This window comes from Microcaecilia unicolor, unplaced genomic scaffold (genome assembly GCF_901765095.1).
Source record: "Microcaecilia unicolor unplaced genomic scaffold, aMicUni1.1, whole genome shotgun sequence".
Classification (NCBI taxonomy): domain Eukaryota; kingdom Metazoa; phylum Chordata; class Amphibia; order Gymnophiona; family Siphonopidae; genus Microcaecilia; species Microcaecilia unicolor.
In genome coordinates, this window is record NW_021963176.1 from 25303 (window position 1) to 52123 (window position 26821).

Sequence of the window (26821 nt, forward strand, 5' to 3'; positions counted from 1 at the left end):
CATAAAACCTGTGAGTTCAGGGGGTTGGTAGTAGGAGAGGTCATAGCAAACAGGAGACCTAAGTCTGAAGTGCACTTGCTCATAGATTTTTAAGTGCTTTTAGAATAATGAAGCATCTCATGGGTGATCACAGACTGATGAGACTGGCAGAGCCAATGTTCCCTGCTGCTCTCTCAAGCCACCTGTCAGCCCTTTGCTGTAAGGGGGAGCAGCTATAAAGTCACTTTCAGCTTGTTCTGGCCCCTGACTGCCTTACACTAGTTTATAATGTGGCCCTAACATGTGTTTAATGCCTTCACTGTTACCCTCACTTCTAAGGAATTTCACTGCTGGAGTCATTCACTGCAAAGATATATGAGCAATGCATCATGTGAAATGTAGTCTCACATGTACTGCAGCCACCCCTGCTTATTTGTATAACGTTTGCTGCTACTGATCTATTCTCCTGCAAAGACCTTCTTTTCTTAGCCATGCTTGGCTCCTTTGTCTACCTGATATCATTTCCTGATTATTCGTACTGTTTTTGCCCTGATAGGTCAGTAAGGGTATGACCTTTCCCTCCACTCGAGGACTGCCTTGTGTGAACACCTCGCTACCTGCTGGCAGGTTCTGTCCCTATTGGCCTCTTTACCTCCCCCTCCCTGGGCTTGTGTGGGATGTTTCTTGACCTTCCTGTCTCTATGAGGCTCATTCTCCATCTTTGCTGTGGACAGAACTTATCCTTCTGCTCCCCTGAAAAGCACTCATCTTTTCACCTCGTTCATTCTTTCCCATAAGATAGTGCACAAATCCAGCACCCCATCTCTGAACGGCTTTCATTTATTTAATCACCCTCCCATCTCTGCAACAAGCTTTTTTCTTAAGATTCCTACCGCCATCCACCCTTGCAGCTTTCAGAACTACGAAGCCTCTTGACTTGGGGCATGAACTTCAGAACATCTACTGACTGAGTAAACTATCTACATTTCAGAAAAAGAAGAGAGACTTCTGGGTGTGCTGATGTGCCGAGGTTACACTTCTTGGATTAGAAAGCCTTAAGAATATTATGCATTAAGAGGCCTTGACACAGCTGGCCTGAAAACTAGTACCTTAAATGTTTTCCTGACTTTTTTCTCTGGCTCCTACTGGACTCGTTTGTCCTTGTCCTAATTTCAAAATTGTTTTCTTCATTAAACAAAGCATTACCAATTCCAAGGTAACTTAACCACAGAAGATACAAAATTTAATAAAAACAACTTGTACAGATGATTTTTTTTGTACATTCTCAAGAGTATTGTAAACTTACTGCTTTTAATAACACCCCCAATCTCTTCTCACGCTGTAGCCTACTTCTTTCATGAGATGGAATGTGGGTCACCCCATTATTTAAAGGGGAAAGGTTCATGGATTAGCCACTGTTTAGGTCTGTTTTCAGATATTGCTTAAAAATCCAAACAGAACCCATGGACACACAGTCCTTTGTGAGTGCCAAGGTATGCTGGGCGGTCCTCACAGGCTCAGGCTGCTGGGCTGCTGTCATTAAGTCTTCCGAAGCAACTGGAAATGACCCATGATGAGAGGAAGAGGCAATGACGTGGTTAGTGAATGGAGCCATGTGACTGGTTAATTATTCACTTTTTTGTGATTTATGGTTAAGACGGGACCTATAGCAATAGACTGTTGGGGTGTTCATGAGAGTGGCTTGCAGTGTTTTGCTAACAGGGAAACCGAGACGAAGGCAGACAAGCTATAAACATACAGAGAAATTAATATACATATACTAGGCTCACGCAAAGAGACACAAACTGGGGTTGAATTGTCACAAGTTTAAAACGTTTGATCCAAGCCTGAGGTTCATAAATGTGAGACATACACTTCGCCTTAAACAGACTTTTTCAGATGATTGCATTATTAGTGGATGTGGAAGATGCATAAGTGGACAGTAGCCAGAGCTGAAGCCTTGACCATTGGAACGTGCTGGGCTTAATGGACCTTGTTGGTCTGACCCAGCACAGGCTTTTCTTATGCTCACAAGTTTCAAACCTGTGCTCAGTCCAGTGCTAAGTAGAAAAGTCCACCAGCGTACAGTGAGGTAAAGAAAGGAGCCTCGTGAAGCTCCTCACCATGGTGTAGAACACAAAGGGACTAGGGCCAATCCCATGTACAATGCAAGATCCAGGATTTGGGCTTTCTTACAGTCAGAGCATCAGAACAGGCTCGCCAAACGAAGCCTGAGAAAAGTGGGATAATGTAAATGAGAAGCCCTGAAAATAAATATTCGTAAACATACAACTTCAAAAATAAATACATCCAACTTTGAAAAATAACAGATAAAAAAGCAGGAGGGGCCCGATTGAGCTCTGGAGGGAGGGAGGGTGGGGCCCTATGGGCCTGACAGAACTCAGGAGGGAGAGAGGGGCCTAACTATGGGCCTGAATGAGCTCAGGTGGGAGAGAGGAGCCTATGGGCTTGATGAAGGGAGGGGTTCCAGGGCCTAACAGAGCCCTGAAGCCAGGGTGGGGCCTCAGGAGTTAGATCATGCCTGGAGTGGGCGAGAGAGGGAGGGCTGAGCTCAGTCTGTTTATTGCGACCTCGTGTTTCCTACACGCTGGTCAGCTGTGGGAAGACAGTGGTTCATCTTCACACCAGTTTGAAATGGTTTGGCATGTCCTGAAATGGTATCTGAGCTGTGCAGGGGGACCTCCCTCACACATGCATCCTGGTGCCTCTTGCTGGATACACTTCTCATTCTAGGGCTTTGCCATTTGAGTCCTGCTCATCAGTGCGCCTTGGAGTGGAACGTTTGAAGAATCCCAACTGGAAAAAAAAAGGAGATCTGTAAGCATGGTTCCCCAGCCCTCTGCTCCTAGTCACCCTCTGAACCAACAGCCCCCATAACCCTTTTCTCTTGTTTCTCAGAATCAATGACCACTGACATCTTGCCCTGCTCTGCTCATGTTTACCCTTATATCCAACATTCCAGGAACCTCTGTGTGGTGATTCACTCTTCCCTCCAACCTTCCAATAGAGCAAAGTCGCTTATCTGTAACAAGTTCCCTATAGACAGCAGGAAAATGCAGCCACATTTATTGGTGATATTCAATGAAGCCAGAGGGCCTGGAGCTCTCCTCTACAACCTAAATGGATTCAGCTGTCCTAGAGCATGTGGACATCAGTTCTGTGGCATAAGCAGATGAAAATTAAGACAATATTGAGCCGATTTCTTTCCTTTTTTGTTTAGTGGGGGAGGCAGGGGAGAAAGTATGGCTACATTTCCCTACTGTCGACAGAGAACCTCTATTATAGTTAAGAAACCTTGCTTTCTCCATAGCCAAGCAGGGCAACGTAGGCCTCTTTATGTTGAGTCCAGAGCTAAGGGTCATTTTATGTTTGTGGTTGATGGTGGCCCAAGAACGGACTGGATTGGTGGCAGAAAGGTAACATTCAATGCACACCCAGGCTGTGTGCTTGGCCAAAGGCTATGTCTTGGGCTGCAGAATTATCCAGACAGCAGCAGTGGCGTAGCCAAGGGTGTGACTGGATGGGCCCAGGCCCACCCACTTTGGGCTCAGGCCCACCCAGTAGCAGCACACCTATGATGTGGTTGGCAGGGATCCCTAAGCCTCACCAGCCAAAAACTCAACAACTGTCCCTCCCAGGGCCGCCGAGAGATTGGGCTGGGCCCAGGACAAGGCCGCCCCTGGGCCCTGCCCCACTGCCACCCCCCCCAGGTTGTCGCTGCCCCCCCTGAGGGGGGCCCGGCGCCACAGTCTCACCCGCCTCTGCCACTGGGCCGGGCCCTTTCCACCCGAACCCCCGCCAGCAGAAGTGCTGTCTTCTGACTCCGGCGTGCGTGGCCCACATAGACGCGCTCCTCTCGTCCTGCAGACGCACAGAAGCCCTGCAGAGTACAGCGAAGATCAGCTGAGAGGAGCGCGTCTATGTGGGCCACGCACGCCGGAGTCAGAAGACAGCACTTCTGCTGGTGGGGGTTCGGGTGGAAGGGGCCCGGTGGCAGTTGTAGGTGGGACTGCGGCGCCGGGCCCCCCTTGGAGGCCCGGGCCCCGGGAATTTTGTCCCCCTTGTCCCCCCCTCTCGGCGGCCCTGGTCCCTCCTGCATACCTTGTAAATAGCAGATCTTTGCCTGCAGCGAGCGATACACACTGTTCGTACCGGCTCCACAGCCTTCCCTCTGATGTATTCCCACCTATGCGGAAACAGTAAGTTGCATCAGAGGGAAGGCTGTGGGGCCAACATGAGAAGTGTGTATTAGTTGCTGCATGTGAGGGAGGAAGGATGTTTGAGAGACCAAATGGCATGAAGGCGAGAGAGGGAGAGACCAAATCACTTGTGGGACAGGGCAAAGTTATTCTGCCCACCCATCCTGGGCCCAGGCCCACCCAAAATTGGGCGTCTGGCTACGCCCCTGGACGGCAGTGCTTTGAGAATGTGTGTGCAGAAGTCCAAGTGGCTGCTTTGCAGACATCCTGGATCAATGTTGCTTTGAGGTAAGCCAGTGCTTCCTAAACCTGGTCCTGGGGGCACCCCAGCCAGTCAAGTTTTCAGGATCTCCACAATGATTATTCATGAGAGAGATTTGCATGCAGTGGAGGGAGTGCATGCAAATATATCTCATGCACATTCATTGCGGATATCCTGAAAACCTGACTGGCTGGGGTGCCCCCAAGTCCAGGTTTTGGGATCACTGGGGTAAGCAGAAGTTGGTTTGCCCTGGAGTAGATGAGCACTGATATGGCTTGGGGTTGTTGTAAGTCTGACTGCAAGATAGCCTACCCTAACGATTCAACCTAACCAAAGCTTGCCCACATGATTCTTTTGACGATTGTTTATACATTGACCATATTTCCCATTATCCTTATTGCTACCCCATATCCATTCCTCTCCATCTTCCTACGCCTACCTCCCAACGCTCATTTCCTTCTGCACCCAATTCCTCCTATGTTCAATTTACTTATCCGTTAATCCAATTAATATTGCGTTCACTACAAACTGTATATTCTTCTTACGACTTTGTAATTCTTTATATTGTTACTATGTAAGCCACATTGAGCCTGCCATGTGTGGGAAAGCGCAGGGTACAAATGCAATAAATAAATATAGCAAAAAGAAATGCAGTCCGACACCCAGGAGGAGACAATCTACTTGGAGGCTTAGCTAGATCATTTGCATTGTAGGTAATGAAAAATTGAGATGTTTTCCTTAAATCCTTTGCAGGCTGCAAATAGTGCCAGCGGCAGACTGGTGAATGGAGCATTTGATCAGTTTCCTTGGAACACTGTCCCAGAAACAATGTGAACTGGCTTAAAGGGAAATCACAGACTACTTTTGGAAGGAATTTAAGATTATTACCAATGATTACTCTGTTGTGATAAAACTGAGTATAAGAGTGGGGTTAATAGTGCCTGAAGTTCATTGTTTCTCCTGGCTGTGGTTAGAGCAACTAGGAAGATGGTTTTCCACATGAAGTGTTTAAATGAAGCAAGGCCTAGTGATTCAATGAGCCTAGTAAGGGCAAAGTAAGGTCCGAAACCGGTGAGGGTGGCTTTAATAGAAGCCATGTGTTTAGAGGCTCCTTCATAAACTTTGAAACAGTAACACAGACAAAGACCTGCCTGGGCCATCCAGTCTGCCCAACAAGGTGACCAGAGCTGCACTCACCACTCTGTGTAGGTTACGCTCCTTCATAATTGAACAGTGGTAAACAGGCACCTTGTAACAACACATCATCTGTGCAAGAACTCCTTGATCTGATTACACAGGTGACCTTGAGTTTCCCTAAGATGGTGATTATGGGAGACCGTTCACTTGTCTTCTAGATTGTAAGCTCTTTGAGCCGGGACTGTCCTTCTATGTTAAATTGTACAGTGCTGCGTAACCCTAGTAGCGCTTTAGAAATGTTAAGTAGTAGTAGTAGTACTTTAATCTACATATTGAAACCCCAGATACCATCACAGCTGTGAACAACCGCCATAATGCATGACCACTTGTTGAGGTTGAGTTGTCGACTAAAGGAGTCTACTATTTGATTCTCTTGGCCTGGAATACAAACTGCCTATAAGATGGTGTCAAGAGAGCATGCACGAATAGCCATACTGGGTCAGACCAATGGTCCATCTACCCCAGTATCCTGTTTCCAACAGTGGCCAATCCAGGTCACAAGTACCTGGCAGAAAGCCGGAGTGGCAAGATTCCATGCTACTTATCCCAAGTCAAGCAGTGACTTCCTCATGTCTGTCTCAATAGCAGACTATGGATTTGTCCTCCAGGAACTTGTCCAAACCTTTTTTAAACTCAGATATGCTAACAACTGTTATAACATCCTCCAGGAAAGAGTTCCAGAGCTTAACTATTTGTTGAGTGAAAAAATATTTCCTCCTATTTGTTTTAAAAATATTTACATGTAAAAGAACTGTCAAACTCATTCCCGCTTGTTTGATTATGTAAAAAATTACCACCTGGTTGTCAGTTTTGATTAAACTTGTCCTCCGATTCAGGGTTCGAAAGCTTTCAGGGCATTGAAAATTGCTCTGAACTCCAGCATGCTGGTATAAGGATCATGCTCTTGTTGATCCTGTAACCCTTGAGTGATTACTTGAAGGAGATGAGCTCCCCAGCTGCATGTGGATGTATCTGTAGTTATGGGATGTGGAGACTGAATGGTGAGGCTGGCTTGGTGGATCCACCACTGAAGTGATAGCAGAACAGAGGAGACTACAGGAATCCTTTTGTTGACTGACTGACAATGCTGATCCCAATACCTCTTGAAATGCTATTGGAGGGTCTCGTATGGTTACTGTCAAGGAGCATACTGTGGCTGACATATACACAGAGATAAGTGGGATGAGCTAGAAGAGAAACTAAGTCCTCACGCTATTTGTAAAGAGAAAGTGATAGCTTTATTGTTGGGGGCTTCTGAGACAGGCTGGAGGGATGTCTCTTGCACTCTGATATAGCACAGACTAAGCAAAACTGACTGTGAGGAAGATCATTTATAAAGATCGAGAGTTTGGGTTGGCACAGGTTCAGAGTCATTGCTGTACACAGGGGATGGCCTCCAATTCAGTACCCTTAGGCAGTCTTGGAGCATGCTTACCGGTGTACTGGATTTCAGACGTACAGATTTTGATGAAATGGGGGAATACCTGAAGAAGGAGCTGTTGGCGTAGGAGAATTGGAAAATCAATGTTCCAAGCTAAAGGCTGCTATAAATATGGCAACTGATCTTTACGCAAGGAAAGTAAACAAACACAAGAGAAACAGGAAGCCTATATGGTTCTCCAAACAAGTAGCTGAAAAATTAGGAGCAAAAGAGACTTTGTTCAAGAAATACAGAAGAACGCAACAAGAGGATCACAGAAAAGATTATTGGATTAAACTCAAAGAAGCGGCTAGCAAAAGCACAAGCGGAAGAAAAAATGACTAAAGATAGGTGACAAGACCTTTTTCAGATATATTGGAGAAAGAAGAAAAGATAGGAATGGAATCACGAGACTGAAAGATAATGAGAATGGCTATGTGGAGAGTGATGAGGATAAAGCCAATGTGCTAAACAACTACTTCTCCGGTGTTCACGGAGGAAAACCCTGGAGAAGGACCACGGTCGGATGCTGAAGGAATATCTGGGAATGGAGTGGACATTGTGCCGTTTACGGAAGAAAGTGTTTATAAACAGCTTGAGAATCTGAAGGTGGACAAAGCTATGGGGCCGGATGGGATACATCCCAGGATACTGAGGGAGCCCAGAAAAGTCCTGGCGGAACCTCTTAAAGATTTATTCAATAGATCTTTAGAGACGGAAGAAGTTCTGTGGGATTGGAGACGAGTGGATGTTTTCCCTCTTCACAAAAGTGGAGACAGGGAAGAAGTGGGAAACTAAAGACCGGTAAGTCTCACGTCGGTGGTAGGAAAAATAATGGAGTCACTGCTGAAAGAAAGGATAGCTAACTTTCTAGAAACCAACGGGTTACAGGATCCGAGACAACATGGCTTTACCAAAGGAAAATCCTGCCAAACAAATCTCATTGACTTCTTTGACTGGGTGACCAAAGAACTGGATGAAGGACGTGTGCTAGATGTAATCTACTTGGATTTCAGCAAGGCCTTTGATATGGTCCCCCACAGAAGACTCGTGAATAAGCTGAGAGGGCTGAACTTAGGACCAAAAGTGGTGAACTGTATAGGAAACTGGTTGACCGACAGATGGCAGAGGGTGGTGATAAACAGAATCCGCTCAGAGGAAAGGAAGGTGAGCAGTGGAGTTCCTCAGGGGTCGGTGATGGGGCCGATTCTGTTTAATATAGGGACTGTCTCTCTATGTCAGGTGTTCAGTGCTGCACAAATGTTAATAATAATAATAATAATAATATATTTGTGATATTGCTGAAGGGTTGGAAGGAAAGGTTTGCCTTTTTGCAGATGACACGAAGATAGCCAATAGAGTGGATACCCTGGAGGGTGTAGAAACAATAAGAAGGGATCTACAAACATTAGAAGAATGATCGAGGATCTGGCAGTTAAAATTTAATACTATTATCCTATCACCGGTGAATGAATAGTAGTATATTTTGTTTATTCACTTTTAATACATTTTTTATTAAAAAAATGTTTATTATAATTTTTTTTATGCTCAATGTGTACAAAGTGCAAACCACATGAGGTGACCGTCACCTATCATTGCACGATATAATGATACATCATTGCACCATCCCCCACCTCTTTGCATATGTCCAAAATTGCCTAGAAAATATCACTGTTCTGTTAATTTGTAACTGCACATATGCTGTCTCTTCAATTCTATTTGATGTATAAACTCTCTCCTCTAAATCGATTTAAAATAGATTTAAAGAGTCACTTAGCTCTAGAATCCAAGGGGGTTGGTATGTATCAACTGTTGACTCCGGTGATTTAATCCCCATGTGGTGTCGTGTTGCTTAACAAGAATCTCTCCGTCTTTTGGAAATATAATAATGGAAACCACAAGACAGAATCTTAGCGGAGATTGGGTGGCAACACAGTTGGGAAGCACTTCTGGGCAGACTTCTACGGTCTGTGCCCTGATCTTGACTGAATAGATATGGATGGGCTGGAGTGTAAATTTTAAGGGGCTTCGACATTAACTTGAGAAATTTTGGTACAAGAACAGTGCTGGGCAGACTTCTATGGTTGGTGCCCTGAAAATGGCAAGGACAAATCAAACTCAGGTATAAAGTATCGCATATCTTGTATAATGAGTTTATCTTGATGAGCAGACTGGATGGACCATACAGGTCTTTATCTGCAGTCATAACTATGTTACTATGATCGTCATCGTTCTGTCTCTAGCAAAAATGCTTTTGCTTGTCCTATGCCTATCTATGCTCCTGAGATTGAACTTCTGCTTGTTGAGTAAGAAGCCCAAAGTCTGCAGAAGGAGGTGGAGGTAGCCTCTTGTAGAGACTGATGAGCTTGTACTTTTGATAGGCTGGAAATAAGCCAGTCATCCACGTAAGAAAAAAATGTAGCATCTAATCTTGCAGAGATGGACAGCAACAACAGCCAGATTACTTTGTAAAAACTCTGGGTGCTGCTGGAAGTTGTGCAAGTCTCCAATCTGTAGTGATTGCTTGCCATGCCTTGAAGAAGAACTAAATTCTCCCACCCACACCCCCCACGGGTAGATAGTCAAAAAGTTAGTGTTAGTTTTGGAGCAGATGTTATTACGGATACCTGCTGCTTACACTGCCTTGGGTGTTGCTGTTGAGTGTAGTTTTGGGTTGTTTGTCCATGAATAAAAACTCTTTGATAAGGATGGTATCTTCTCAGATAGAATTGCTAAAAATATTGATAATGGATTGACCTCTTTAAAGGTTGTTGATTCCTAAGCTAGTGATTGTGGCTCCTTGACCATAGAATGGTCTTCTTCTACTTGAGATACTACATCTTTGACCTTGTCTCTGAAGAGACTGTCAGTTAATCAAGGAGCATCTGCTAGATGATCATGGAGGTGCTTCCTGAGTTCTTGAGACCTTATGTCTTGAATTGAGCTATACAGTGTACAGTAATAGTAGTGGCTGCTGCAGAAGCCACTGTGTCATATGCATTGAAGGTGGATCCTACACAAAGAGTCTATTTTTGGAGCTCGATGTGGAATTGATCCTGTTGAGAAGTACAGGGCATCCATTCCAAGTTGAAGCAATGCATGATGATAATGAAGGACTTATTGATGGGCCACAATCTTCAGATTTAGCATGGTGCTCTGATACAGTTTCTTAAGAATATAATAGCCATACTGGGTCAGACCAATGACCCAGAATCCTGCTTCCAATAGTAGTCAGTCCAGGCCACAAGAACCTAGCAGAATCCCAAAGAGCAAGATTCCATGCTACTGATCCCAGAGATAATCAGTGGCTTTCCCCGAGTCTACAGTTTATGGACTTTTCCTCCAGGAACTTGTCCAAACCTTTTTTTTTTAAACCCAGATATGCTAACTGCTTTTACCAATCTTCTCGAAACAAGTTCCAGAGCTGTGACTGATTGATGACTGGGGTGAAAGAATAAACATAGCATTGCTGTCTTTCCTTGGCTGGTTAGATGAAGTAATTTAAGCAGCAGCCAGAGGATACTGTGCCGTTTTATTACTTGAATAGAGTGGGAGGAACTAATGCAGGACCCTCTTTCATACTTTTTTACCCCTCTGTACAGGTCTCCCCTGAGCAGCGTTGCCAGATGGGCGGTTTTCCCGCCCAATTGGGCGGTTTTCTGCAACCCGCCGTGGGAAACTTTTGCCCGCGGCGGGTTGCGGTTTTTTGGGCTGCTTTTGTTTTTTTTGTGCGGGTTTTGGGGCGTTTTTTCGGCTGGCGGGGGGTGGGGCTAATGGTGACAGAGGCGGGGTTTGTGATGTTTTGGGCGGGGCGATGGCGGTGGGGCGGGGCTGATGACGACGGGAGCGGGGTGATGACAGAAGGGGTGGGGCTGATGACGGCAGGGGCGGGGGTGATAATGGAAGGGGCGGGGTTGATGACGGCGGGGTGGGGGTGATGACAGAAGGGGCGGGGGTGATGACGTCGGGGGTGGGGTATGTGCGGTTTTTGGGCAGGTTTTGGGTGGGAATTTTTTTTTTTATATGGCAACCCTGCCCCTGAGGATTTGCTAGAGACAGGGTAGACTTGAGGAGTTGGTTTCAGTTTCTCTTTTTTTTTTTTTTCTGAAGGAACTGAGGCAAACTTTGAAGTGGTTTTGTGGGTGGGAGGAGGGCATTCCACTTAAAATGGTGGTGGGAGTACAGCAGTGATCCCATCCGTGTGCTCTGTAGAAGTCTGCTGGCATTGAAAGATAAACTGCTCCCAATAACACAGCAGAAGCTTCTGGTATGTTTCCACTGAAAGAGACAAATCCAGGCCTGGCCGTTAAATGCCCCTATTTGTGAGGAAAACACTTCAACTGTCAAAGTCTAGTTAATTTGAGGGGAGGGGGGAGGACTAGGGCTGGGTCTGAGTCTGGCCTGACAGGTGGTTAAAGTAGACTAAATATTGATAGGTTACAGAGGAAGCTTTTCAGCTGGATGAGGTCTCTGGGCCCTTTGCCTTCATCAGATGTCTTCACCAGAAAGTATATCTGCATTGTCCTGCTCATCTATGGAGGACAGTCAATCTCAGAACCAAAGTGCTCCAACCAGAACGCCCAGCCTCCTGAGAATCCACAGCTGTGGGCGAGGCTGCTTAATTAGCACCTCCCCACAGAATGTGCACACCAGTCGGGGGCCCCAGCAAGGAATTAATTAAATATCTGAAGTATCTCCCCAGCAGCTCTGTCATCCCACATATTCCCAAACTCAGGAAAGAGCCAATAATGATAGCTGAGAGCATCAAAATTGATTGGGCACTTCTGCCATCAAGTGGCCAGAAGCAAGAGCTGTACGCAGGGGCAGCCCAAGGCAATCTGCTGCCTGAGGTGAGGGATGGGATGCTGTCCCTGCCCCCCCCCCCCCAACTCCACCATCTCTCTGTTCACACTCTCTTTTTCTCTCCCAACTCCCTCCCTACACCCCCCCCCCCCCGGCCACGGTCTGGCTTTTTCCCCCTTCCTTCCTCAATCCCCTTCCCCAAATCTATCTATTTTTCTTGTTTTCCAAAAGTTATCATCATCAGCGATTCCCATAGGTTGCCTTGCTGCCAGCACCGGCCTCTTCTCTCTACTGCAGCCCATCTCTGAGGAAACAGGAAGGTACGTCAGAGAGCCGGGTCACAATAGAGAGAAGAGGCCGGTGTCAGTGGCAGGGCAGCCTATAGGAATTGCTGTCAATGTCAACTTTTAGAAAACAAGAAAAGATGGTAGATTAGGGGAAGGGGGTTAAGGAAGGAAGGGGGGGGGGGGGGAGAGATGCCAGACCACGGCCAGGGAGATGGAAAGGAGCGAGATACCACTCCATGAAGAGTGCCGCTTGAGGGCCCCACCTCAGTTGGCCTAACGGTAGGGCTGTAGGCCTGCATTTGCACAGCAGCTGCTGGTTCACCAGGACCAGAGGGATGGGTTGCATTATATATATGTGGTGCTTTTGCCTGGTGGGATCTGGATCACGAGCCTCTGTTTGCAACTATCCAGTGATTTTACAGTACCTCTTACCAGTGACAGCCCTCAGCTAGGGTCCATGCACCAAGGTCACTCCCAGCCGCTTGAACTATCTGGCTGCTCCAGTCCTAGTTTCACGCCAAGGCATGCTGAAACTACAGTTCTACTTTGGCTCTCTGCTGAAATAATGGGCCCTGCTGGATCATGTGACAGCCCTAAAGATCAGACAGGCTTGTGATGACTGATGGACCCATCAAAGATCCAGGATGATGGCTGGGAGAGGGGTAACCTCATGCAGATTACAGCCCTGGAGCTGGGACACCTGGAGCAGAGCCTGCTGTGCTGCAGCCCCTCGTCAGACTCATCATTACCTTCCACAGTGCCAGGACCAGCAGTGCTAGGAGCAGCAGCCCCCCCAATGTGCTGCCAATTATTATCCAGACCGGGATCTCCCACGCTTCCTGCTTGGAAATTTCCAGCGTTATCTGAAATCCAGAAATATCAAATTGCTTTTAATGATGGGCAGCCCAGTCCACATCAGCACCCCCTCCCCACAGAATGTCTAATACAGGCGTGTAGCTAGCATTGAGCAAACCCCAAATGACAGGGCTGCCTAAATTGTACCTGCATCCTCCCTTCCTTTCCTCTCCTCCTTCCCCCCCCCCCCCCCCCCGTGTCTAGGTTTGACATCTCTCCAACCCTCCCCACCCTGGCACGGGCCTAGCATCTGTCTACCTTCAACCCCCCTTGCCACTGCTAAAAAATGCCGTGGCAGGTCGCAGCAGAGGCAGGGCTGAAAGCTGCCCTCTGTCCAGCAGAGCTGTTCCTGTGCTACGTCCCACCCTCAGGAAGTTGCATCAGAGAGGCAGGATGCAAAGAGAAGCTTTGTGGCTTTCAGCCCAGCCTCTGCCACGACCCGCCGTAGCATTTTGCAAATGTCAGACCTGTGTGGGAGGGGGAGAGATGCCAGACTGCGAGGGGGTTGGGGAGAAGGGGAGAGACACTGAACTTGGAGGTGGGAGCAGAGAGAGAGAGAGACCTGGACTGAAGGGGAGGGAGAAGAAAGGGGGCAGTCTAGCAGATGCTGGACCTGGGTGGGGGGAGCAGAAGGAAGAGAGAGATTAGACTAGGGGAGAGATGCAGGAGCCATGAAGGGAGGGAGAGAGAGAGATGCCAGACCACAGAGGGTGGGTGCAGGAGGAAGGGAAGAGAGAGGAAAGAAAATGGAATCCTGTTCAGAAGGAATGGATCTTAAGGAGCTTAGCCGAGAGTGGGTGGCAGAGCCGGTGGTGAGAGGCGGGGCTGGTGGTTGGGAGGCGGGGATAGTGCTGGGCAGACTTATACGGTCTGTGCCAGAGCCATTGCTGGGAGGCGGGGCTGGTGGTTGGGAGGCGGGGATAGTGCTGGGCAGACTTATACTGTCTGTGCCAGAACCGGTGGTGGGAGGCGGGGCTGGTGGTTGGGAGGCGGGGATAGTGCTGGGCAGACTTATACGGTCTGTGCCAGAGCCGGTGGTGGGAGGCGGGGCTGGATGTTTGGAGGCGGGGATAGTGCTGGGCAGACTTATACGGTCTGTGCCAGAGCCGGTGGTGGGAGGCAGGAATAGTGCTGGGCAGACTTATACGGTCTGTGCCAGAACCGGTGGTGGGAGGCGGGGCTGGTGGTTGGGAGGCGGGGATAGTGCTGGGCAGACTTATACGGTCTGTGCCAGAACCGGTGGTGGGAGGCGGGGCTGGATGTTTGGAGGCGGGGATAGTGCTGGGCAGACTTATACGGTCTGTGCCAGAGCTGGTGGTGGGAGGCAGGACTGGAGGTTGGGAGGCAGGAATAGTGCTGGGCAGACTTATACGGTCTGTGCCAGAGCCGGTGGTTGGGAGGCGGGACTGGAGGTTGGGAGGCAGGGATAGTGCTGGGCAGACTTATATGGTCTGTGCCAGAGCCAGTGGTGGGAGGCAGGACTGGTGGTTGGGAGGCGGGGATGGTGCTGGGCAGACTTATACGGTCTGTGCCCTGAAAAAGGCAGGTACAAATCAAGGTCAGGTATACACAAAAGGTAGCACATATGAGTTTATCTTGTTGGGCAGACTGGATGGACCGTGCAGGTCTTTTTCTGCCGTCATTTACTATGTTACTATGACATGGGGAGGGACAGGGGCACGAAAGAGATGCTAGCTCTGAAGGGACCATAGGAACAGGAACACAGAGGGGAAATGCTGCACAGTACAGATAGAGGCACACAAGAAAGATGGATGGTAGACAAAGAGAAGAAATGTCAAAAGGAAAGGAGACCCTGGAGAGAGTTAAGAAAAAAAATAGAGAAGCAGAAGGGACACACTAGGTCCAAAGCAACGCTCAGACAACAAAGGTTAAAAAAAAAAGTATATTATTATGAATATATTAATAGTAATATGTCAGCTATGGGAAATGTGCATTCTCCCTCTCCTCCCCCTCCCTCCTTGCTCTCATTACCTTGGGAGCGATGGTGTTATAGGGGACACTCATCTCAATTTTCCGCCCAGCTATGCCACTGATCTGATGCACCTATATATGTACTTCACACAACAAATACAACCATATACATTAGAGATACAGGTACCTAAAGAGGGTCGTTGCTTCAGGGTGGCTCCTGGTTTCTTTTGTAGCGAGACTAGGTTTAGGATGATTTACAGTATGTTTCTTGAATGTTATTGTACTATATTTTCTCCGAGGACAAGCAGGCTGCTTGTTCTCACTGATGGGTGACGTCCACGGCAGCCCCTCCAATCGGAAACTTCACTAGCAAAGTCCTTTGCTAGTCCTCGCGCGCCCGCGCGCACCGCGCATGCGCGGCCGTCTTCCCGCCCGAAACCGGCTCGAGCCGGCCAGTCTTCTTTTGTCCGCACTCGGTACGGTCGTATTTTCGCCGTGTCGAGCCCCGGAAAGTCGACCTCGCGCGTCCAAATTGTTTTGAGCGTGTTTTTTCTTCGGAAAAGCTTTTGCTTAAGTCGGGAAGTGCTCCGGAAACCCTCCACCGGGTTTCGTGTCAATCCTCCCCGTACTTCCAGCTTTTTGCCCCGGTAAGTTTTCTTTCGTCGTCGGGGTAGGCCTCTTTTCGGCCTCGGTCGAGATTTTCTCCCTCTAAAGTTTTGGTGCTCTTTTTCCGTCATTTCGGATTTTGATTTCGCCGGCGTGATTTTTCCGCCCATGACATCGAAGCCTTCCAGCGGCTTCAAGAAGTGCACCCAGTGCGCCCGGGTTATCTCGCTCACTGATCGACACTCGTCGTGTCTTCAGTGTCTGGGGGCCGAGCACCGCCCTCAGAACTGCAGTCTGTGTTCCCTGCTTCAGAGGCGGACTCAGGTAGCGAGACTAGCCCAGTGGAACGTGTTGTTCTCGGGCTCTTCGTCGGCATCGGCACCGGGATCTTCGAGTGCATCGACGTCGTCAGCGTCCAGACCATCTTCCTCGGCCGCCCCTGCATCGAGTGCATCGAGGCATCGGGCCTCTGCATCGGCGCCGAGACATCGGATAGCTGCATCGACGTCGGTGGTACCGGGACCTCGTCTGCTGATGTCGTCGGACGGTGGTGCATCGTCAGGAGTGCAGGTGAGGGCTGTCCATTCCCCTGCTGGTGGCGGTGAGCCTTCGGGTGGGTCTCCTCCTACCCTGAGGGCTCCTGCGGTACAGCCCCCCCGAGACCGACCTCCTTCGGTCTCGGCCCCGAGGAAGCGACGGATGGATTCTACGTCCTCCTCGTCGGTGCCGGGGAGCTCCGGTGACATGCTTCGGAAGAAATCGAAGAAGCATCGACACCGGTCTCCTCCCCGTGTCGGCACCGAGAGCTCTGGGTCGCCGAGGGATTCGGCACCCAGCAGGCATCGGCACCGAGAGGACCGCTCACCCTCTGTTCAAGAGGTGTCGATGCGCTCCACTCTGGACAGCCCGGAACAGCCTCCTCGCCCGGAACAGGTTCTGATGTCGACGCCTGCATCGACCTCTCAGCCTTTTTCTGCAGCCACTCTGAACGAGAGCCTCCGGGCCGTTCTCCCAGAGATTCTGGGAGAGCTGTTGCGCCCTACCCCTCCGGTACCGGCGGTGCTTGCGCCTCCGGTACCGTCGAGCGTGGCGCCGGCTGGCCCATCGCCCAGGTTGAGGTCCCCGACGTCGGTACCGCGTGCGGTGCCGACCGCGGCCACCTCCCAGGAGGGCTCCCCGACTACGTCGGCGGAGGGAGCTTCGCCGATGCGGGCCAGGGAGTCTACCTCTCGACGCCCCCATCGTGGACGTGGCTCCACGGAGTCGAGCAGGGCGAGGTTGCAGACACAGGTCCGTGAACTTGTGTCTGACACCGAGGGTGAGGCCTCGTGGGAGGAAGAGGAAGATCCCAGATATTTCTCTGACGAGGAGTCTGAGGGTCTTCCGTCTGATCCCACTCCCTCTCCTGAGAGACAGCTTTCTCCTCCCGAGAGTCTGTCTTTTGCCTCCTTTGTCCGGGAGATGTCTACGGCCATCCCCTTCCCGGTGGTTGTGGAGGACGAGCCCAGGGCTGAAATGTTTGAGCTCCTGGACTATCCTTCTCCACCTAAGGAAGCGTCCACTGTTCCCTTGCACCATGTCCTGAAAAAGACATTGCTTGCGAACTGGACCAAGCCATTAACTAATCCCCACATTCCCAAGAAGATCGAGTCCCAGTACCGGATCCATGGGGACCCAGAGCTGATGCGCACTCAGTTGCCTCATGACTCTGGAGTTGTGGATTTGGCCCTAAAGAAGGCTAAGAGTTCTAGGGAACATGCTTCGGCGCCCCCGGGCAAGGACGCTAGAACCTTAGACTCCTTTGGGAGGAAGGCCTACCATTCCTCTATGCTCGTGTCCAAGATCCAGTCTTACCAGCTCTACACGAGCATACACATGCGGAACAATGTGCGGCAGTTGGCAGAAAATTCCTGGTCAGAGGAGTTTATGACACTTTTGATGTTGCGTCCAGGGCCGCTGCTCAAGGTGTGGTGATGCGCAGGCTCTCATGGCTGCGTGCCGCCGACCTGGAGAATAGAATCCAGCAGCGGATTGCGGACTCGCCTTGCCGTGCGGACAATATTTTTGGTGAAAAAGTCGAACAGGTGGTAGAGTCTCTCCACCAGCGGGACACCGCATTCGACAAATTCGCCCGCCGGCAGCCTTCAGCTTCTACCTCTACAGGTAGACGATTTTTCGGGGGAAGGAAGACTGTTCCCTACTCTTCTGGCAAGCGTAGGTACAATCCTCCTTCCCGACAGCCTGCGGCCCAGGCTAAGCCCCAGCGCGCTCGCTCTCGTCAGCAGCGTGCGACTCAGCAAGGCCCCGCGGCTCCCCAGCAAAAGCAAGGGGCGAGCTTTTGACTGGCTCCAGCAGAGCATAGCCGACATCCAAGTGTCCGTGCCGGGCGACCTGCCAGTCGGAGGGAGGTTGAAAGCTTTTCACCAAAGGTGGCCTCTCATAACCTCCGATCAGTGGGTTCTGCAAATAGTCCGGCAGGGGTACACCCTCAATTTGACCTCAAAACCTCCAAATTGTCCACCGGGAGCTCAGTCTTACAGCTTCCAGCACAAGCAGGTACTTGCAGAGGAACTCTCCGCCCTTCTCAGCGCCAATGCGGTCGAGCCCGTGCCATCCGGGCAAGAAGGGCTGGGATTCTATTCCAGGCACTTCCTTGTGGAAAAGAAAACAGGGGGGATGCGTCCCATCCTAGACCTAAGGGCCCTGAACAAATATCTCGAAAAAGAAAAGTTCAGGATGCTTTCCCTGGGCACCCTTCTCCCCATGATTCAGCAAAACGACTGGCTATGCTCTCTGGACTTGAAGGATGCCTACACACACATCCCGATACTGCCAGCTCACAGACAGTATCTGCGATTTCAGTTGGGCACACGCCACTTCCAGTACTGTGTGCTACCCTTTGGGCTCGCCTCTGCGCCCAGGGTGTTCACCAAGTGCCTAGCTGTGGTAGCAGCGGCGCTTCGCAGGCTGGGGGTGCACGTGTTCCCATATCTCGACGATTGGCTGGTGAAGAACACATCCGAGGCAGGAGCCCTGCAGTCCATGCAGATGACTATTCGCCTACTGGAGCTACTGGGGTTTGTGATAAATTATCCAAAGTCCCATCTTCTTCCAGTGCAGAGACTCGAATTCATAGGAGCTCTGCTGGATTCTCGGACGGCTCGCGCCTATCTCCCAGAGACGAGAGCCAACAACTTGTTGTCCCTCGTCTCGCGGGTGCGAGCGTCCCAGCAGATCACAGCTCGGCAGATGTTGAGATTGCTGGGCCACATGGCCTCCACAGTTCATGTGACTCCCATGGCCCGCCTTCACATGAGATCTGCTCAATGGACCCTAGTCTCCCAGTGGTATCAGGCCGCTGGGGGTCTGGAGGACGTGATCCACCTGTCCACGAGTTTTCTCGAATCCCTGTATTGGTGGACCATTTGCTCCAATTTGACTCTGGGACGTCCCTTCCAAATCCCTCAGCCACGGAAAGTGCTGACTACGGATGCGTCCCTCCTGGGATGGGGAGCTCATGTCGATGGGCTTCACACCCAAGGAAGCTGGTCCCTCCAGGAACGCGGTCTACAGATCAATCTCCTGGAGTTACGAGCGATCTGGAACGCTCTGAAGGCTTTCAGAGATCGGCTGTCCCACCAAATTATCCAAATTCAGACAGACAACCAGGTTGCCATGTACTATGTCAACAAGCAGGGGGGCACCGGATCTCGCCCCCTGTGTCAGGAAGCCGTCAGCATGTGGCTCTGGGCTCGCCGTCAAGGCATGGTGCTCCAAGCCACATATCTGGCAGGCGTAAACAACAGTCTGGCCGACAGGTTGAGCAGGATTATGCAACCTCACGAGTGGTCGCTCAACTCCCGAGTGGTGCGCCAGATCTTCCAAGCGTGGGGCACCCCCTTGGTGGATCTCTTCGCATCTCGAGTGAACCACAAAGTCCCTCAGTTCTGTTCCAGGCTTCAGGCCAACGGCAGACTGGCATCGGATGCCTTCCTCCTGGATTGGGGGGAAGGCCTGCTGTATGCTTATCCTCCCATTCCTCTGGTGGGGAAGACTTTGTTGAAACTCAAACAAGACCGAGGCACCATGATTCTGATTGCTCCTTTTTGGCCGCGTCAGATCTGGTTCCCTCTTCTTCTGGAGTTATCCTCCGAAGAACCGTGGAGATTGGAGTGTTTTCCGACCCTCATCACGCAGGACGAAGGGGCTCTTCTGCATCCCAACCTCCAGTCTCTGGCTCTCACGGCCTGGATGTTGAGGGCGTAGACTTTACCTCTTTGGGTCTGTCAGAGGGTGTCTCCCGCATCTTGCTTGCTTCCAGGAAAGACTCCACTAAGAGAAGTTACTTCTTTCATTGGAGGAGGTTTGCCGTCTGGTGTGACAGTAAGGCCCTAGATCCTCGCTCTTGTCCTACACAGACCCTGCTTGAATACCTTCTGCACTTGTCTGAGTCTGGTCTCAAGACCAACTCTGTAAGGGTTCACCTTAGTGCAATCAGTGCTTACCATTACCATGTGGAAGGTAAGCCGATCTCAGGACAGCCTTTAGTTGTTCGCTTCATGAGAGGCTTGCTGTTGTCAAAGCCCCCTGTCAAGCCTCCTACAGTGTCATGGGATCTCAATGTCGTTCTCACCCAGCTGATGAAACCTCCTTTTGAGCCACTGAATTCCTGCCATCTGAAGTACTTGACCTGGAAGGTCATTTTCTTGGTGGCAGTTACTTCGGCTCGTAGAGTCAGTGAGCTTCAGGCCCTGGTAGCCCAGGCCCCTTACACCAAATTTCATCATAACAGAGTAGTCCTCCGCACTCACCCTAAGTTCTTGCCAAAGGTCGTGTCGGAGTTCCATCTGAACCAGTCAATTGTCTTGCCAACATTCTTTCCCCGTCCTCATTCCTGCCCTGCTGAACGTCAGCTGCACACATTGGACTGCAAGAGAGCATTGGCCTTCTATCTGGAGCGGACACAGCCCCACAGACAGTCCGCCCAATTGTTTGTTTCTTTTGATCCCAATAGGAGGGGAGTGGCTGTAGGGAAACGCACCATATCCAATTGGCTAGCAGATTGCATTTCCTTCACTTACGCCCAGGCGGGGCTGGTTCTTGAGGGTCATGTCACGGCTCATAATGTTAGAGCCATGGCTGCGTCGGTAGCCCACTTGAAGTCAGCCTCCATTGAAGAAATTTGCAAAGCTGCGACGTGGTCATCTGTCCACACATTCACATCTCATTACTGCCTGCAGCAGGATACCCGACGCGACAGTCGGTTCGGGCAGTCAGTTCTTCAGAACCTGTTTGAGCTTTAGGATCCAACTCCACCCCCCGAGGGCCCTGTTTGTTCTGTTCCAGGCTACACTCTCAGTTAGTTGGTAAATTTTTTAGGTCAATCTCTGTTATGTCCTCGCCGTTGCGAGGCCCAATTGACCATGGTTGTTGTTTTGAGTGAGCCTGGGGGCTAGGGATACCCCATCAGTGAGAACAAGCAGCCTGCTTGTCCTCGGAGAAAGCGAATGCTACATACCTGTAGAAGGTATTCTCCGAGGACAGCAGGCTGATTGTTCTCACAAACCCGCCCGCCTCCCCTTTGGAGTTGTGTCTTCCCTTGAAGTGTATTGTCTTGCTACATACTGGACTGGCCGGCTCGAGCCGGTTTCGGGCGGGAAGACGGCCGCGCATGCGCGGTGCGCGCGGGCGCGCGAGGACTAGCAAAGGACTTTGCTAGTGAAGTTTCCGATTGGAGGGGCTGCCGTGGACGTCACCCATCAGTGAGAACAATCAGCCTGCTGTCCTCGGAGAATACCTTCTACAGGTATGTAGCATTCGCTTTATGGATGTACTTTGGATTTTTCATGCATAGTGTATGTTATTAATGAAATTATGTACTGTAATTTGATATTTATTGTACTGTGCTGTTTGTTGTAATCCACTTTGGGAAGAAATTTTCTTTGAAGAAGGTGACCTGTGTAACATAACAGACAGACCTCTACAGAGACAGACAGACAGAGATACATTCACTTAGGGTTACCATATTTTGTCCCCAAAAAAGGAGGACACATGCCCCGCCCCCACCACACACACACCCCGCTTCCTTTCACGCTCTCACTCCGCCCCCTGTCACATTTTCCCCTCCCCCTGTCACACACCCCACCACTCCCCCTCCCCGTCACCCCCCTCCCCTTACCTTACTACTGCCCTGGTGGTCTAGTGACCTCTTTGGGGCAGGAAAGAGCCCCCTCTTTCCTGCCCGGAGCACTGCCCTGCCTGCATTCTTCCTGTTGCTGATCTCGGCGCCGATTCAAAATGGCCGCCGAGAGCTGAAGTCTCGCGAGGTCACTTCAACTCTCGGTGGCCATTTTGAATCGGTGCCAACAGGAAGGATGCATGAAGGCAGCGCTCCAGGCAGGAAAGAAGGAGCTCTTTCCTGCCCCGAAGGCGGAAGAGGTCACTAGACCACCAGGGCAGTAGTAAGTAAGGGGAGGGGAGGCTAGCAATCTGCGCATTTGTCCAGAAATCCGGACAAACGGGCAGATTGGCAAAACCTGCCCGGTTGCCCGGACATATCCTCAAAAAGAGGACATGTCCGGGTAAATCTGGACATATAGTAACCCTACATTCACAGACACACATCTCTCCGCGTGCTTGCTTGCTTCTCTCTTTCTATATGTCTCTTTAGATTACTCACATTCAAGAAACTTTCTTGCTAAGACTGGATGCCATAAGGCTCTTTTCCCATTCTCTGTCTATGAAAAAGCTCTTGCTAGGTTGGATCCTAAGTGGCCGAAGGAAAGAATTCCAAAGCACAAATGAGAAATACAAGCCCGTTCCAGTGCTGTGGTGCTGGCTGGATGCGGTTTCTGTTGTCTTTACCTGCCGGCTTAGCTGCTGTTCTCTGAAGATGAAGGGACTGTGGAAGTGGCGTTGCAGAGCTGCGCTGATGACCAGCTTCAGAGACCTAAACTTCAGCTGGGAAACAGGAAAGCAGCAAAGATGTCAGAACACACAAGAGCTTACAGCAACATTTTCTACAATTGAAAAACAGAAATATCAGGCATGAAAAAGGAACAGTGTTTGTGACTCGTGTCGAGAAGTGGGCTCAGTTGCGGAGGCCTTAGCTTTGTAAGGACACTCTCAAACTCTACAGAGGGGCTCAGGACGCTGCAAGCCTACTCGTGGCACAGAAATTCCTTGTTTAACAGGCTTCAGTAATGGATGGAGAGGTGCAATTTTCCTAGAAAATGGAATTAAAGGTTAAGAGCTCATGATTGAAATATTTTCAATAAAATGATATGGTACTGGAGCGAGGAAGGTTTGGAGCAGTTAACGTAGCTGGGTTTTAAAAAGATTTGGACAAATTCCTGGAGGAAAAGTCCATAAACCGTTATTAAGGTAGAGATGGGAAAAGCCACAGATTATTCCTGGGATTCCGGAATGTTGTTAGGCTTTGGGATTCTGGAATCTTGTTACTGTTTGTGATTCTGAAATGTTGCTAGTCTTTGGGATTCTGGAATGTTGATACTCTTTGGGATTCTGGAACCTTGTTACTCTTTGGGATTCTGGGATATTGCTACCCTTTGCGATTCTGGGATGTTGGCACTCTTTGGGATTCTGTCAGGTACTTGTGACCTGGATTGGCCGCTGTTGGAAGAAAGATACTGGTCTAAATGGACCACTGGTCTGACCCAGTGGAGCTACTCTTATGTCCTTTTGTCTTTATCAGTGGGTGTTGGCTGCCTGGACCAACAGAGGTGCTGACAGCCAGTACGGAGACAGATAGAGGAGGACACATTTTAACCAGACTTTCCTATTTGAAAACTGCACCCCATCATCCTGGCTGAAAGCAATGTGAGCTTCCACCAAAGTGTACAGTTAGCATTATTAAGAAGACTTAGCTCTGATGAGGAAAGCAGGGAGGCAGGAATCCTGTTCAGAAGGAATGGATCCTAAGGAGCTAAGCCGAGATTGGGTGGCAGAGCCGGTGGTGGGAGGTGGGGATAGTGCTGGGCAGACTTATATGGTCTGTGCCAGAACTGTTCAGAAGGAATGGATCCTAAGGAGCTAAGCCGAGATTGGGTGGCAGAGCCGGTGGTGGGAGGTGGGGATAGTGCTGGGCAGACTTATATGGTCTGTGCCAGAACTGGTGGTGTGAGGCGGGACTGGTGGTTTGGAGGCGGGGATAGTGCTGGGCAGACTTATACGGTCTGTGCCCGGAAAAGGACAGGTACAAATCAAGGTAAGGTATATACAAAAAGTAGCACATATGAGTTTATCTTGTTGGGCAGACTGGATGGACCGTGCAGGTCTTTTTCTGCTGTCATCTACTATGTTACTATGATTTCCAAGCAGCACTTAGCTGTCTAGCAGAGATGCATGTTAAAACGAGGTGCACACTCCAGTGTACACCTAGAGGGGCATAATCGAACGCGAATGCCCATCTCCATGGGCGTCTATCTCTGAGAACGGGTACGTGAAGGGGCAGGACAAACCGTATTTTCGAAAAAAATGGGCGTCTATCTTTTGTCCGATAATACGGTTTGTGCCAGCCAAATGCATCGGATTTGTGCGGATTTGAGCTGGGCGGTATCACTTTTCAGCAATAATGGAAACCGAAGGTGCCCAGCTCAAAAACGAACAAATCCAAGGCACTGTGTCGTGGGAGGGGCCAGGATTTGTCGTGCACTGGTCCCCCTCACATGCCAGAACACCAACCGGGCACCCTAGGGGGCACTTGTAACAATTAAAAAAAAAAGTTAACTACCTTTGAAGTCCATAGCTCACTTCCCTTGGGTGCTGAGCCCCCAAAATCCCCCCAAAACACACTCCCCACAACTCTACACCATTACCATAGCACTTATGGCTGAAGCAGGGCACCTAGATGTGGGTACAGTGGGTTTTGGGGGCGGTTTAGAGGGCTCCCATTTACCACAAGAAGTGTGACAGGTAGGGAGGGATGGGCCTGGGTCTGCCTGCCTGAAGTGCATGCATCCACTAAAACTGCTCCAGGGACCTGCATACTGCTGTGATGGAGTTGGGTATGACATTTGAGGCTGGCATACAAGCTGGAAAAAAAAAGTTTTTAAAGTTGTTTTTTTGGGTGGGAGGGGATTAGTGACGACTGGGGGAGTCAGGGGTGGTCATCCCCAATTCCCTCCGGTGGTCATCTGGTCATTTAGGGCACTTTTTTGGGACTTGTTCGTGAAAAAAAAAGGGCTAAATTCGCGCTAAAAACGCCTTTCTTTTTTCGATTATCGGCCGAGGACGCCCATCTCTCCTCGGCCGATAAACACGTCCCAGTCCCGCCTTCACCATGCCTCCGACATGCCCCCATCAACTTTGGCCGTTTCCGCGACAGATTGCAGTTGAAGTCGCCCAAAATCGGCTTTCGATTATACCGATTTGGGCGCCCAAGGGAGAAAGACTCCCATCTCCTGATTTGGGTTGAAATATGGGCGTCTTTCTCTTTCGAAAATAAGGCGGCTAGTCTGTTATGACAGAAAAATCAGTGTGGAAGGGACATTGCAGGGTCGGGAACCACTAGAAGCCTCTTAAACGTATAGGCACAGATACTGAGTACTTGTATGTGTAGTATATATGCAGGGCTTTTTTTGAGGGGGTACTTGGGGGTACTGAGTACCGGCACCTTTTCCATTGTCTGCTACAATTGACTCATGGACCCCAAGTTACATAAGTACATAAGTAATGCCACACTGGGAAAAGACCAAGGGTCCATCGAGCCTAGCATCCTGTCCACGACAGCGGCCAATCCAGGCCAAGGACACCTGGCAAGCTTCCCAAACGTACAAACATTCTTTACATGTTATTCCTGGAATTGTGGATTTTTCCCAAGTCCATTTAGTAGTGGTTTATGGACTTGTCCTTTAGGAAACCGTCTAACCCCTTTTTAAACTCTGCCGAGCTAACCGCCTTCACCATGTTCTCCGGCAACGAATTCCAGCTCAGGCTCTACACACCAATTCTGCCTTGTCATAGGTTCTGTGACTGGTTGCAGGGGACCTGGCTATTGTGGGGTGGGTCCCTCAGTGATCACCCCACCCTTGAAGGGTGGCCTAGCATTTGAGTACCAGCACCTTTTTTGCTAGAAACAATGCACTGCGTATACGTATGGGTGGGATGTGCCAAAATCGTGTGTAACCTGGAGTATATGGTAGACATATGGGCCCCCGACATCTGCATCTTTAAGTCTAAAGGAAGCGCATAAGTTAAGCATAGATTAGGTGTGTTTTTCCCCTCACTATATGTGCAGCACCGCTGACAATGTGCCTAACAGAGGCAGATATCTTAGCTGTCTTAGTGGACGTCTCAGGACATCCTGTTTGAAAATGGACCTGAGTATATATATGTGATATTTTCAAAACGACCTACACTATTTCCCAACTAAAATAAAACATACAGGGTTACCATATTTTGTCCCCCAAAAAGGAGGACACATGCCCCGCCCCCTTTCACACCCACCCCACCCCCTTTCACGCCCTCGCTCCACCCCCTGTCACATTTTCCCCTCCCCCCGTCACACACCCTGTCACCCCCCCACCTCGTCAATCCCCTCCCCTTACCTTACTACTGCCCTGGTGGTCTAGTGACCTCTTCGGGGCAGGAAAGAGCCCCCTCTTTCCTGCCCGGAGCGCTGCCCTGCATGCATCCTTCCTGTTGGTGATCTCGGCGCCGATTCAAAATGCTTTATTTGCAATGCCGTGTTGTGGATTTCAGTGCCGTGCTACATCCCTTTCATTTTGCTGACTGCCTCCTTGATCTTATTAAACCTGTGCTTTAATCGTATATGTCGATGAAACAAATCTAGAATGGACCTGACACGGCCCGTGTTTCGGCGCTGTCCATTCTAGATTTGTTTCATCGACATATATGATTAAAGATTCTAAACCCTTTTTTTGAAGGCCCTTGGTGTTTTTTTTGGTCTTCTGAATTCTGTCATTTAATATCCTTGAAAGCAACAGTGTGCTTTCACCAGCAGTGGCTGTTTCAAAGTCTATCCCATAGAGGGCAGCAGTGCAAACAGGGGTGACAGATTGGAGAAGCACATTGAGTGGAAGGCTAGGTAACACAGTAACATAGTAGATGACGGCAGAAAAAGACCTGCATGGTCCATCCAGTCTGCCCAACAAGATAAACTCATATGTGTATACCTTACCTTGATTTGTATTTGCCTTTTTCAGGGCACAGAACGTATAAGTCTGCCCAGCAGTATTTCCCGCCTCCCAACCACCAGTACCGCCTCCCATCACTGGCT

The 26821-nt window shown here is 49.8% G+C and overlaps 1 protein-coding gene across 1 annotated transcript in view; it reads right to left on the reverse strand.

Annotated features, from left to right (window-relative positions):
- Nucleotides 1-1205: 1205 nt before the first annotated feature.
- The window catches only part of LOC115459045 (integrin alpha-11-like), a gene marked incomplete at its 5' end in the record, with an annotated part of 127725 nt that continues 102109 nt past the window's right edge, over nucleotides 1206-26821 (reverse strand). The window contains 3 exons of the mRNA XM_030188910.1: nucleotides 1206-2796; nucleotides 12918-13031; nucleotides 22426-22521. Of these exons, the coding sequence (XP_030044770.1) occupies nucleotides 2725-2796; nucleotides 12918-13031; nucleotides 22426-22521 (282 nt within the window). The remainder of the gene's footprint in view (nucleotides 2797-12917; nucleotides 13032-22425; nucleotides 22522-26821) is intronic.